The sequence below is a fragment of the Hippichthys cyanospilos genome, chromosome 12, assembly GCF_059441005.1.
Source record: "Hippichthys cyanospilos isolate Australia breed blue-spotted pipefish chromosome 12, RoL_Hcya_1.0, whole genome shotgun sequence".
Taxonomy (NCBI): domain Eukaryota; kingdom Metazoa; phylum Chordata; class Actinopteri; order Syngnathiformes; family Syngnathidae; genus Hippichthys; species Hippichthys cyanospilos.
Window position 1 is genome coordinate 13,990,093 of NC_142380.1, and position 14,219 is coordinate 14,004,311.

Below are 14,219 nucleotides of genomic sequence, written 5' to 3' on the forward strand. Positions count from 1 at the left end.
GGCGCGGATGACCCCAAGGAAAAGGCTTTGTTTTTGTCATGTAAAGTTGTATTGCAATAAAATAGGGAGTCTTTTTTTAGTTTCAGGCAAATTGATGCATTTGTAACCCATATTAACGCTGTAAAAACAATTTACAGTTGTTGAAAGTTGATTTGGAATTTGGCGATTGAATGTTCATGAAAAATTAATACTTTTAAAAACACATGTCTCATATATAATAACAACGTCACATGTATAAGGTTCAGCAAACAAATTGGTAGGACGCACCATTTTTCTTGGTTTGGTCATGTGACATTTACAAGCTAAGTCGTGATTGGTTGTTACTTGTGCACATGCGTTGTCACTTCTGTGAACAGCAATTAAAAAACGTTTTGAAAATATCAATTGTAAAATAAACATTAGTTGTCAAATTATGAACAAAATATGAATTGTTACTTCTAAAACTGGCGAAATAAGTTTAGTACTGTATTTGTTTTAAATTTCTTAAAACGTTGTTAGTTTTGTCAAAATTCAAGATACTGTTTACCTGTCCACTTTTTTTCTTTAAAAGTTAAACATTTTCTTACAAATATGTTCTTACCAACACATTTAACATAGCATTCTGATTAAAATTGCTTGAGAAATATAACAGAGTATATTGGAAACTGTTTGCTCAGCTTGCAAGTATCACATGATCAAACTGAGAAAACAGGTGAGCGATGACTGGATATTGCTTGGTCCCTCCTGATTAGAGCGATACTTTAGATTTTGGTAAACTTCGATACACGATAAATACCAAAGCCAGTATCGCCGATATGAAAACCAACTACTTTTTAGTTCATAAACATGGTATTTGATATCATTTCCCTAATAATATTTTTGTCAATCATACCATACTATTATACAATTCACATGAATGTTTTAGAAAAGGAATATGGGGTAGCAGACATGTAGATTAGAATCAAAGCAGGACCATGCTAAACCCGAAACTAATTTAAAAATACGTAAAAGAAGATCAATACGCCGCCCTCCAAAATAGTATGAAAAATACAGAAAATGCAAATAATTGTAACTATAACATGGCCGCCCAACAAGTGTGTTGAGTGTGTCTACACTAAAAAGGGACTATGAGGGTCCCATGAGAAATACTTTACTCTTTGGCTGTTAAGATACCGATACTCAAGTATCGTTTTTATCATTACTGGGATGGATCTGCACAGCCGCCCTGTGTATGTCTACATGTGTTTTAAATGGTTTTACCACCCAAAAAAGGTTCATTTGTAAGTCATTTAGATCATGTAGATTCTATTTTCAGATCTTGCTTATAATAGAAACATACTATCAATACGTAACTTTTTGGATGCATCTGAAATTGCTGCCCATCTTGTCATTGTCACACTTATGCTTGGTAGTTTTCATCATATGCCTTTTGAAACATCCACTCCATCATCGTTTAGTATTGATTGAAACAGCAGTTAATCTGCTAACAGAATGGCATTGTTGACAGTCAAATATTCCCATGTCAGCAAAGTCACTTATATTGCTGCTTGTGAATACCTTATCGCCCACCCTCAAAAGGGTCAAAGGGTTAAGTTGACCTAGCCACAATGTGCAGTTTCCAACGTCACAAAACACACAGACACATGTTTCTCTCTCTTGTTTAATTCTGTACATATTCCACAAAGTCTGGAGATAACTTGATGCCAAAATGTCCCTTCGCAAAGTGCCACTTTTAAGTTATATCTTTCCCGGGCAGCAGGTAAAAATCAAACTAGTAGCAACACATGAGGTTGATTTTTATGGCACTGAATACACAATTCTTGGAAGTTTATCACAAGACAACTTACAAATGATCTTAATCCAACCAACACCACTTTCAATAAGTTTAGTGTACACAGCATTGTTTTTTTGTTTTTGTTTTTTTCTTTAGCTATAATACTTCTAAGTACCATACGATGACAATTTGTGAATACATCTTGGATGACTAAAGCACAATGCAAATAATGACAAGGTGTCAGTAGCGGACACGCTTGGTTTACAGTCAATATGCATTCATGTAGTTTCAGTAGTTAATGGAAGTTAGTCAAAAAAAAAAAAAGAAAAGGAAAACAAAATATTAGTGTTGACAAATTTAAAGTAGTGTCAAAGTCCCCCCAAAAAGGGGAGGGGGAGGGGCTGTTACGATTTTCCAACTTTCTGAAGCTGACTAGGCTTTTATTTATTCTTTTTTTATTACAGTCAACCGGTGATGCCAACAATCATCCATCAGAATGGAGGTGAACACCCTTGTACATCAATGATTGGTCCAAGGTGGGAACAAATGGGGAAGGAGGACGAGGAAGAGGTGGTAATTAAAAACCAATCGGACAAATTTCAGGATCTGACTTATGTGAGCTGTCACAGAGGTGGAATGACCACAGACTCCAGAATGTACAGAAAGCCGTTTGAGCATTTATTCACGATCCTTGATATTCAACTTAAGGCCTGTGTACTAGCACGCTTTGTTCTTACCATTACTAGTAAGACAATTTATTGGACGTGTATAATAGCTTGGGTATACTAGTAAATCGATTGAGTCTTGTAACGTTCATTTTACAATTGGTCTACTGGTATGACCTCAAGCTGGAGACTCCAACATTATCCAATATAGCAATTTAGGCATTAATTCAATTGATGAAATCCAAACTCAAACGCCTATATGACTTTATTCGATACCCATCTTAACGTTCATGTAATAGTACTTTGTTTTCATGCAAAATTCTATGAGTTAGCCAAGCGCTTCATTAGAATACTCGTTCCACAGATGTTAAACTAGTGCACAATTTTGCCTCACTAGTAGTCATCCTACCAATGAGAACTAGTGTGCACTAGGACATGGTCCTCAACTGTCTATCAAACCAGTTAATTAGTCAATTAGTTAAATCAGTAGTAAGCCAATTCAGCGCAGTTGCAGATTGACTGACTTACTGGTAACAATTTTCACCTCGACTGCCTTCCACTACTTACAGTATGACATTACTGCACACTAAGTACGAGTGAACATTTTGGTGTTACAAAAATGATCCAGGAGGCTACGAGTGAGTCACAGATGCCTATTATTTATTTTATAAATGTATTATTTATATCTCAGGCTGGATATTAGGGTTATCAATTTTGGCTACGGGTGACCACTTATTAGCTGTACACTAGCTTTGTCATGATTCAATGACTGCATGTATTCAGTATCCTACTGGTGCCTTCCTACTAAGGACAAAGAGTGTACTAGTGCATGGACCATAAGCAAGAAATCAGGGGTACGTAATAAAGGCTCAGGCAGCTTTCCTTAAGAATGTGTTGAAGTATCACAACGCTGCCCTTTTACACTACACTTGAACAAGAAACCAACACCACATCTTTTAAAAACCACATCCAGGTACAAGACATTAGCATGTGATGGTAGGATAAAAAAAATAATAAAATAAAGGGGGAGGGGGGAACACAGTTGTGAGTCGCAAATTTATACACAGATACAAGCTTAAGTCAGCGTAAACTTTTTTTATTGGAGGCAGGTGAGAAGAAGTCTTGGCTGGGAGACGGGTGAAGAGCCAGGAGAACCATAAAACATATGCATGCAACAATGCAGACATGCTGATGAACAGGACGGGGAAATGCCTTTTTCTCTTTTTAAATTAGCAACTAGCAAAGCAGATGTCATACAAGGCAAATTCAATTTGTATTACACTTTGTGGTTATTTTTGTACACTCCTTTGGTTTATAAACATTTGAACAATTTTAGTGATCATGCCATTACTGTAGTGTCAAAAAGTTTCTCATGATTAGGATGGGGTCGGGGGTGAGGCTGTTTAAAAAAAAAAAAAAAAAAAAAAACTGAAGGGGATGCAATAAACATTGTTTGCCCTTTAATCCTGGAAGTATGTGGTGAGCTGTTAAGGTTGATGGATGGTGAGGTTGCTTAATATCCAGCCTTCCTCAAGTAATCCGCCATTTCATGTGCTTTCTTGTTAAGATTTCCACCATGGATCGCCTCCTTTCCCATGACTATAACCAATACTGGGGCACATAAGGGGAAAAAAAAAAAACAGAGAGAAAATGAACAAAACTGAACTGTCCCCGCCCCCGTGTGATGGAGGGGGACGTCCAGGTGTCAGGATCTTACCACTCCTCAATGCTATAAAAGGTTTCCATGACATTTGACAGCTTGCAGGAGAAATCTTAACAGCAATATTTATTTTCTCTTTATGTCCCTCAAATTTTTACCTAAATGAGCCTGGGAAACATTAAAAGCCCGAATCCCGCAAGTATTTTGCCATTGAATAAGCCTTCTTATTCAAGCCGCCTCCATGGACCCCTTCTTTTCCCATTACAAGAACCAAAACTGAAAGAGAAGAGATAGAAAAGAGGGAGGGGGATGATTAGGAAAAAAAAGGAAAGAAACAAAAGGAAAGCATCCCAAAGTTAAGTACTCGTGAAAAGTGTGAAGATACGAAGAAATTTCCGCGAGCCTTTTAGGTTTTCTTCAGTTAAAACTAGCATTCTAACAACACACAACACCAAAAAAGGCCCAATATCAGCACAGCTGGTTCATTTTGAATTTGGTAAACAAATTGCTGCAGGGATCCAGTTGAGCCTAAGCATTAGTGATGTTTTATCTGTTAAATTGATATCCTCTGACTGGAAATGGCTTGTGTCTTTAAAAACAAAACAAAACACACTTGCGGTACATACTTTTAACTTTCACCATTTTTTTCCTAGTTTTTTATGGGCGTGGCTAAAATGATGTAGAGAAATTTTAAGTAAGAACTTGTGCCTTTATTTGCATGAGGTTATCCAGTGTACTTGTGAACTATTATTATTAGACGGCAAAGTTGTTAGCTCACAAGCTAGCTGGTGGCAGGTGAGCTCTGATGACCCAGAGGATTTCTTTTTTACTTATTTAATTTGGGTTTTTTAACGATATTTTTTTGTGTGAAATGCAATATTTAGTAGGCATTTTCAAATGTAATAATATTAATAGTAATCTCATTGATCCAATTATAAAGTTAACAGCAGCAACATTAGCTTTCTAACGGACAATTAGAGGGAGAAGCCTAAATTGCGTTATCATAGTTTCAAAAAACAGTATTAAACACTGCATTAAATCCAGTGGTACAACTCAGGGGAACATTTCTCAAACTATGTCCACCGGTTCATTTTGAGTTTGGTTCCAAACAGCACTCCTACAGTAATTCTACACAATAACAATTGTTTTGTTTAGCTATGTTTACTGTTTATCAAATTTCCAGTCATAAAGCATTATCTACTCACAAAATGAAAGCTCACCTGAAAATTTGGATGAGGAATGAATCACTTTTTTTTAACTTTATTGAATTAATAAAGCTATCAATTTAAAGAAGTTGTTTTCTATTAGAAGGCATCATAAAGTATATAAAAGAAGAAAGATTGCTTAAAACCACAATGTGTAACTGAAGTGGGGAGCGTAAAAAGACTGAAATGAAAAAGGAAACAGGTTGATTGTATTGTCTTTTACTAGGGCTGCACGATTATGGCGCAAAAAAAAAAAAAAAAAAAAAAAAAAAAAAAATCAAGATTATTTTGGTCAATATTGAAATCACAATTATTAAATCACGATTATTCATCATGTTTGGTCAAACATTTCTATTTATGAACATTTCAATCAGTATCCGAACAAGGCATGATACTTCCAAATAATAATAATAAACTAAAGTAAATAAAGTAAATATTTAGAACAAATTCACCCAAGACATGGCAAAAACTTGGCATGCAGGGCAACACAGCTAACTTACTCGCTGAGTGCAAACCAATGAAAACAAAAAACAAAAAAAAAACAAGCCTACTTAGAACCAAGTACATTTACTTTTAAGAAAGTTTTAATCAGTTACCAGTCAAAATGTCATTTTCGGACATTCCAAACCGAATTTATTTTATTTTTTTTGCCAATCGTATTTTTTAAAATGGGTCTAAATTGACGGCTAGCACTGTATATATTAGGAATCAGGTGAGAAACTCAACGCCATTTCACATTGGTAAGGCAGAGGCTTTTGTCACGCAGTCATGTGGGAAACATTGCTCCCTAGTGGTAGGATGACAAAGTGCTTGATTTGACATGTACGGTAGCAGGCTTTTTAAATGTAAATATCGCCGAGGATCACCTTAATTAATCATGGAAGCCAATATTGTGATCGTGATTATGACTATTAATTGTGCAGCCCTAGCTTTTACCATACGATTTTAACATACACTGAGAAAATTGATGAGAGAATGGCTGAAAAAGCCCAGGTATGAAAAGTTCAAAAAGAGAAAATGTTGGAGAAAAACCTAGCATAAGGATTAAACGAGGCAAGCTTTAAAAATAAATAAATAAATAAAAAAATCCAGACAGCACTTGCGCTCTTCATTAGTGCAAATAAGGAGCCTGTTAGCGAGAAATCCCCCCCAAATTTAAGTAAATATTTTGCCTTGTTCAACAAACATAAAAAAACTCATTTTTAAGAGGTATATCAATATTTAAATTGGCTGTAGCTGCATGATGACTAAACATCCTATCTTCTGACAGTAAGACTACTCAAAAACTCTATTTTAAAATTTACCTTGCCCAGCTCGTCCCACAGATATGTTGTATGTGGGTTCTCCTCCTTGGCTCTTTGTCCTCATGTCCATTGTCCAGTCACCCTCGTCCTGCAGGCTGTCTCTGAGCACCGAACACTTCTTTGAGCCCAGAGTGAGACCGCAGGTGTAAAAGGTCTCTCTGTCTTTGCCAACCAAAACGTCAATTTCTTGGGACTGGGGGAGGGAATGCACACAAATAAATAAATAATAGGGCAATATCATACTGTTCATTACAACAATGGATAAGTTCGAAGTCTGAGGGCTGTTACTTCGAGAGCAACTCTGGCTCTCCATGTTCCCTAACTACAGCCAAAGGATGGAAATGGGAAGGGATAACAGTGCAATGACTGCATAAGTTTTTATAATTTACGATTTAATTATATAATTTAATTATATGTCAAATGCAGTGGTATCGACACCCGGAGTGCACCCATGATTGCTGAATGATCTGCTGTTGACCTAAAGATTAAATGGAGTCAACCTGTGTGTAATCTAACCTTAGTATAAATACAGCTGTTCAGTGATTGCCTCAGAGGTTTGCTAAAAGGACACTGGTGTGTTCCTTGGACTTCATGATGCTGTTCACCGACCAAACAGGTCAGGGATAAAGTTGCGAAGAAGTTTAAGCCAGGGTTAGGTTATAATAAGATTTCCTAAGCTTTGAACATTTCACGAAGCACTGTACAATGCATCATCAAGAAATGAAAAGTGTATGGCACAACTGCAAACCTACCAAAACATGGCCACCCACCAAAACATACATGCCCATGGAAACTCTGGAGGAGTTGCAGAGATCCACAGCTCAGGTGGGAGAGCCTGTCCATAGTACATTAGTCGTGCACTGCACAAAGCTGGCCTTTATGGAAGAATGGCATGAAGAAAGCCATTGTTGAAAGAAAGCCCTAAGAAGTCTTGTTTGCAGTTTGCCAGAAGCCATGTGGGAGACACAGCAAATGTGTGGAAGAAGGTGCTCTGGTCAGATGAGACCAATGTGTAACTTTTTGGCCTAAATGCAAAATGTTGTCGGGGGAAAACTAGCACTGCACAACACTCGCAACACACCATCCCCACTGTCAAACATGGTGGTGGCAGCATCATGTTGTGGAGCTGCTTTTCTTCAAAAAGGAAATCGAAGCTGTTCAGTGTTGATGGGAAGATGGATGGAGCCAAATACAGGACAAACTTGGAAGAAAACCTGCTGTAATTTGCAAAAGACTTGAGAATGGGTTGGAGGTTCAACTTCCAGCAGGACAATGACCCTAAACATAAAGCAGGAGCTACAATGGAATGGTTTAAAACAAAACACATTCCTGTGTAAGAATGGCCCAGACCTAAATTTAATCGAGAATCTGTTGCAAGATCTGAAAACTGCTGTTCACAAACACTCTCCATCTAATCTCGCGGAGCTTGAGCTGTTCTGTCAAGAATGGGCAAAAATGTCAGTATTGAGATGTGCAAAGCAAGACGTGCAGCTATAATTGCAAAGTGAGAGGTGGTTCCACCGAGTATCAACACAGAGGGGCTGAATACTTTTGCAAACCACATTTTTCAGTTTTTTTTTGTGTTAGGAGATTAATCCGTTCCACGATTGGGCTCGTAAGACGAATTCATCGTATGGCGGGCAATCTAAACCCATGTTAAATAGCTAATGCGTTTAGAACCCCCGGTAAAAACATTAAAATTGTACATACATATTAAAAATTGGTATCAAAATAGTATAGTAAGTGCTACGTATATACAATATACATGTATACAATCATAAAAAACATCCTAAATAAATAATTTAGAAAGGATTTATTTACCTTTGAGTGGTGCTTGTTATGCCCATATTTCCTAGTAAGGGGAGCCTAGGCTAGGCCAGCCTCGTATTTCTTGATTATCTCCAGCTTTGATTCCATATAAATCATCTTGTTACTTCTCTCTTTAACATCACTAGCAATCTTGGGACCCATGGCTAACCCATTCAAGTTTGAATAAAGCAGTAAAATGCACTGTAAATATGGTTTTGTAACCACTTACAATAGAACAAAGCTTCTCCATTCCACCATTTTGAAACGAGTGAATAACTACCAATAGCAGACCAGCATCTGCGTGAGGAGACTCCGACTAATAGCAGACCAGCATTGTAGTGACCCGTTGCATGGAGGCATTGACGGCAACAGAAAATAAGTGCAATTACCTAAAAACACCTGCAGATGGAGACAAAACAACACAAATACAGCCAATGCCCTATGGTCATGACAATTGTTTTTGTCGCAAAGCGGGGGAAAATTCCTTAAAGAGGAGATGAAAAATCTCAGTATTCCACATCACAACATGAAAAAACCATAAGCCAGAGACTCTGTAACCCGGGGTTCCACTGTGTGTGTATATATGTATAGATTGTATTTATGAATTATGTGCAGTGTGTGAAATAAAAGACGCTATTTAAGCATTCATTCTGAGTCTGTACTGCTATTTTACTCTGCAGTATTCAGTCAGTGTTATGTTGAAAATTTGTTGGCGCTAGTGGACATTTTTACACTTCCATATACCACCTTTCTAAGTAACTATCTGATGTTACTACCCCTGTCTTATAGCCTCGTGTGGTTTACCAGTGACATTTGTTTTTTGCTCAAATTTTGCTGCCACGGCTTATATGCCAGTGCGACTCATGGTCCATCCGAGATTTACAGCACATATGGAAAACATAGGTGACTAGAAGGACCATTTACTTTAATTGACTAAATTATCAAAGTATTTTCACCACCATCATTCTTCTTAATATCTGTCATTTCTAATATCATAGCAATTCCAAATTAATTAGACATTTTCGAGATTTTAACATGCCGCTGACAGACATTTTGAGTTTGAAATGTCTGACTGCATTTGAATTCAACATGGGCAACACATAGTTAACGGCAAATGCTAACGCTAGAGACCTCTGTCGCCTCATACAATGACAGCGCAACTGATTAGAGGTTTGGTTTAGTTTTTTTGTTTAATGGCGGTTAGCTGATGTTGGTAGAGACGTGACCTGAATAGCAACGACTGCTACAAAGACCAAATTCAAAATAAAAGCATTTAACTGTACTAATTACTTACATTATTTATTATTAGGTGTTTATTGTTAAATTGGCCTTTGAAACATGTTGTGACAGAAATGCTGTTCGTTCTAATTGTTGGTTTTTTGTTTTTTGTTTTTTTTTCCTCACCTGCAGTCCAAGTAAAGAAGTGGAAGCTTGGCAGCACTTTTTTTAATGGACCCAATACAGTAGTTACCTACAAAGCATCGCCCCTCTCCCTCTCATGTGTGCTTGTTTGAGATTCACAGTCGCTCACTAGTAGTAGTTTTTGTGTCTTCAGGTCGAAAATCAAAAGTTCCCATTTTGCTATTTTTGGTCGAAATTGTTCGGTGGCCAAAAATTCAATGCATCCTGAGCATATATCCATTGATTGACCAATCTAAGGTGTTGACGATGGCTTGCTTGTTGATTAAACTTTGTCATTTTTTTAAAGGTATTTTGTTATTTAAGGTATTTTGTAAAGTGAGGATTTTGAAGATTCAATATTCTAATAGCCCTGTAGCTGTCCTAAACTCAAAATGTTCCTAGTCGGATAGGTACGAATAAGTCAATTGATGTTAATGAAAATATTTAAATTTGGTCTAGAAGCATAAACTTCAGTTCATGGGGGCCTGTATCTTGCATGATTTCCTTATTTTTCTTTGCAATACACCTAATCATTATGAAGCTCCTGCAGCTGATGAGGAATCAAATCAGGTGTGTTGCGAAATAAAATTTTTAACACATGCAGGACACAAGCCCTCATGGACTGAAATGAGGAATATGGGGAATTTCTTGGAATGCTTAAACGAATTCCCATGAATGAGCTGAATGTGAACGTTTTCTGTTAAATCTTAGTGAATGTCTCTTTACCTTGAATGGATATCTTCATATGTGAAAACTGAGGAATGTGAGAACATTTTTGAAAGGGGAGGAAAACATTTCATGTCCAAAATGTAGGACATTTTTTGCAAGTTTGCATGCTCTTTGGTATACACACAAAGCAAAATAAGCACATCCCGAAATATAACTGAGAACTGAGTTATGATATGAGGCCTATGAATCGATCCATCGAGCTGTAATATCAATGATGCCACACAATCAAAGCATTTGGGAATGACGTATCGCTTGTTTCCACCGATGACTGAAACAATCGGCACGGTAACAATAAAGCTGCTTTTAAATGTATTTATATCACAGGTTGATCAAAAGTCAGCCAGTATAAGCTTTTTATGTGCGTGTGTGTGTGTGTGTGTGACCACAGGTAACCGGCAGATCGGCGGCTTAACGTTAGCTAATCATCACAGCCAAGGCACACAAAGAATGCTCCTTTTATTTCAAAGCTGAACTTAACCTGTTTCACGGGTTGAAAAAAATCACACCGTAAGAGATTATTTACAGTTATCTAAAATTAACTTGGGATGTGACCGAACCGTTTTGCGTTGGGGTCCACGCCCGTTTTCAATGTGTCTCGTCGCACACGAGGCGGCTAAATAATCCTGCGGCGTTTCCTTAGCCAGGAAAGGCCAGCGATGCGTTAGCTTAGCATAGCCGCTAGTTGACTAGTCATTTGCATAGATAACGGATTTCCCCCCCCCACACACACACACACCCTTGTGCTTTTTCTGGCAAGCCTCGGGCTGAGATTTCCAATACTTTACACCTACCTTAACTTCCATTTCATATTCTTACCGTGATATTGTTGAAAGTCCCACCGTCATGTGCTGCCCAAACGTATTTGGCGTCCAAATAGCCAACAATGGCGCTGTCCTGACAGCTGCCATCGGCCATCAGGTTTTCCACGTAGTTTTGCCAAGACATATTGAAGAAAGACAGAGAAGGGGTACAAAATGGCCGAGGGGGCGCAAATTAGACACCAAGGCTGAAAAGAGAGAAATTCGGGAGCCTCGGATGTCAGCCACCACGACACGGACGCGCTGGGGCGGCAAAGAAAGCCGGGGCACTAGTGCGGCTGCGACTGCGGCTGAGGCTGGCTGGCTGGGTGTAGTCCGGATTTCAGATCACTCCGCACAATGAGCCTCCACCACCACCACCGGCGTTTTAACGGCAGCAGGCGGCGGAAGAAAAGAAGACGAAGAATGAATTTGTCAAATGTCTCGGAGGGTACTCGGGGTACACAAAAGGCTGCTCGTTTATTGGGCAAATACTGAATAACCCTGCAGCCAATTTCCCTTCATTATTAGGCCATTTTTTTGCCATTCTACACGCCAACCTTTCTCCAAACAATGCCAACTTTTCACCTTAATCGGGACATTTTGGGAACTATTTTGCCCAAATTCCTTCTTAACCCCCCCTCACCCACAGACACAAATCCGCATTCCACAGGACATTTTCCTCCATTGTGTTCAGCTCAATCAGGGCATCTTGGGAACTATTTTTCACATTTACATATTTTTCACGATTCCTCGTCTGTTAATGAATGCTTACGTTTTACGTGTTTTCTTCTTCCACTTTTCTTGACCAGTTCAAATAATTCCAACTTCTAAATGTTTAGCCCATTCAATAAATCTTGGGGCCTAATGTGTGTGGTTTTTTTTCTTTAAAGAATCATATACTTTCTTGTTTTCAACAGTGTTAAACTTCTTGCACAGGATTTATTTGGGGATCAATCACAGCGTCTATAAATGTTTGATGGGAATTACTTCAACTAAAAGCTACTAAAATCGGAATCCTCCAATTGAAAAGAATCGGCTACCCCTAACGACATCATACTCCTTCCACATTTTTAGACTGATTAAATGTTATTCAATTCAAAACTATTCTTCTCATTTACATCCTGAAAACTACTCTATTGAATTACAGACATTCCACATTTTCTCCTTAATTACAAAATATGTTACAAAGCAATCGAGCAAATTTGTAATTCAGGCTATCTTTATGTTAAGTCACATGGATTTCTGTGTTGAATTGACCCGGAAGTCAGAGGTTAACACTCCATCACTGTAGAGTGACAACGTAAACAATCTCCTGTACACCTTCATGAGAATGATACGCTGCCCAGAAAGCCTATCCAAGCTGCTTCAGTAAACAAACAAATATCCTCAGAAAAGGAAGACATGGGACACCCATGCTTAGCTTTTAAGAAAGGCAAGGAGAAAACTATTAAGCATATTATTCCTGCATATTGTGTTGCCATCCAAAAAGAAGGTGATTAGAAATCACTTCTTGATTAGCTTGTTTGTTGGCCATACGTTGCACTACACTCACATGCTATTTTCAGTTAGTTAGTTAGTTGTCAAATAAAGGATGACTGCACACGACATTACGCATCAGTGATTTCTGCCGTGTATGCGTACCTGCGTACTATCAGTTATGTGCATCCTTGCCTATCGTTACATAATCTCTCTTGTTCTTTATCAAGGGAAACCACAAGACTTTTACAAGTGTTTCCATTTGGCTGAAAGTTTCACTTCGTTCCTGTTTTTCATGCAGTGCATTACACTTTTTGAACTTTGGAGTGAAAGCAGCTATTTAATAGGCAAAACTACTGTCTCTCTGCAAAAAAACACTAATCCATTTATGCAAGGCCCAGTCATTGCATTGTGAGTTTAAACAATCGCTATTGAGTCGCCAGCAAAAATATGAGTTACCAGCACTAGATGGCAGCGAGGAGCTTCACAACAAGCACAAATTTGGCAGGCTAGCTTTCAAAAGAGACTTCAAGCTTCTCCACACTTACAGTTCAATTTTAATGTAAAACTGACAATGAAAAAAAAGAGAATTGCATTTTTTCTAATACAGCAAACAACATAATTTTGCTTCATGGACGTCTGCTAGTTTAAAGGGATACTGTGTACATTCGGACAGTTTTTCATTACGGACGGTAGGAGGTGCTGCATTTACCATTGTTCGTAGCTATAACAAACATGACAGCCTTCGGGGAAGTGTCACCCCCCCATGTAATATAATTTAATGATAACTAGACCTACGATTATATTTAAAACATACTGTTGGTTGTAAGAATACATTTATTTGCACGATTTTTAAATTCGTAGTCATTTAATTTATTCTTTTTTTAAATGAAAAACGGTCTAAATCTTACACTGTCCCTTTAATGCTAACCCACAACGCAAAAAGCCATATACTGGATAATAGCATTATTTTATTGTCATTATAATCAGGGGTGTAGTGGGCGTGGTACGTGGGGGTACGCCGTCCACCCACTTCTCCCGACGCCACGTTCAATTTTTATTTTGGTTCGAGTTATGCTTAGTAATGTTGGCCTGTTTTTTTTTGGAGTAGTAAAACATTAAATTTAACGTTAGTTCAACTGGTGTTGTAGCCTATGATTGATGTTCTGTATGTAAATATAGAATATCCCAGAATCGCGTACACCCACTTAAAAATCCCCACTACACCACTGATTATAATACTTCAAACAATGGCTATTTGAACAGAGACAGTGCAGCCACATACTGTATAGTTCTTTACCTCCTATCTGTTATTCCCAGTATGTTTTTCAGTGTAATATTTTACTTATACTGTGTGGGACTTGAAGTCCATGGGTTTAACGGTGCGGTGTTACTTCTCTGATTCTAAAAATAAATA

General features: G+C 37.9%; 1 protein-coding gene across 2 annotated transcripts; it reads right to left on the bottom strand.

Moving 5' to 3' along the window:
• Window positions 1-1,625: 1,625 nt before the first annotated feature.
• Window positions 1,626-11,671, bottom strand: pfn2a (profilin 2a). Of its 2 annotated transcripts, none has more exons than XM_088430308.1 (3): window positions 11,343-11,668; window positions 6,588-6,780; window positions 1,626-4,029 (listed from the first exon to the last, which is right to left on the bottom strand). In XM_088430308.1, exons 1-3 carry the CDS (start codon window positions 11,469-11,471, stop codon window positions 3,932-3,934), a joined length of 420 nt encoding a protein of 139 aa, XP_088286434.1. In that variant the 5' UTR covers window positions 11,472-11,668; the 3' UTR covers window positions 1,626-3,931. The 2 variants fall into 2 exon arrangements, with proteins under 2 accessions (XP_088286434.1, XP_088286435.1); XM_088430309.1 differs by having other exon boundaries at window positions 4,017-4,354; window positions 11,343-11,671.
• Between the last annotated feature and the right edge of the window lie 2,548 nt (window positions 11,672-14,219).

What these genes read in the sequence shown, in the direction of transcription:
- pfn2a (XM_088430308.1), bottom strand. Translation starts at nt 11,471, where the DNA reads ATGTCTTGGCAAAACTACGTGGAAAACCTGATGGCCGATGGCAGCTGT. An exon ending in GGACTTTCAACAATATCACG is followed by an intron (nt 6,781 to 11,342) that starts GTAAGAATATGA and finishes TCCCTCCCCCAG; the next exon opens with TCCCAAGAAATTGACGTTTT. An exon ending in TGTGGGACGAGCTGGGCAAG is followed by an intron (nt 4,030 to 6,587) that starts GTAAATTTTAAA and finishes TATGTGCCCCAG; the next exon opens with TATTGGTTATAGTCATGGGA.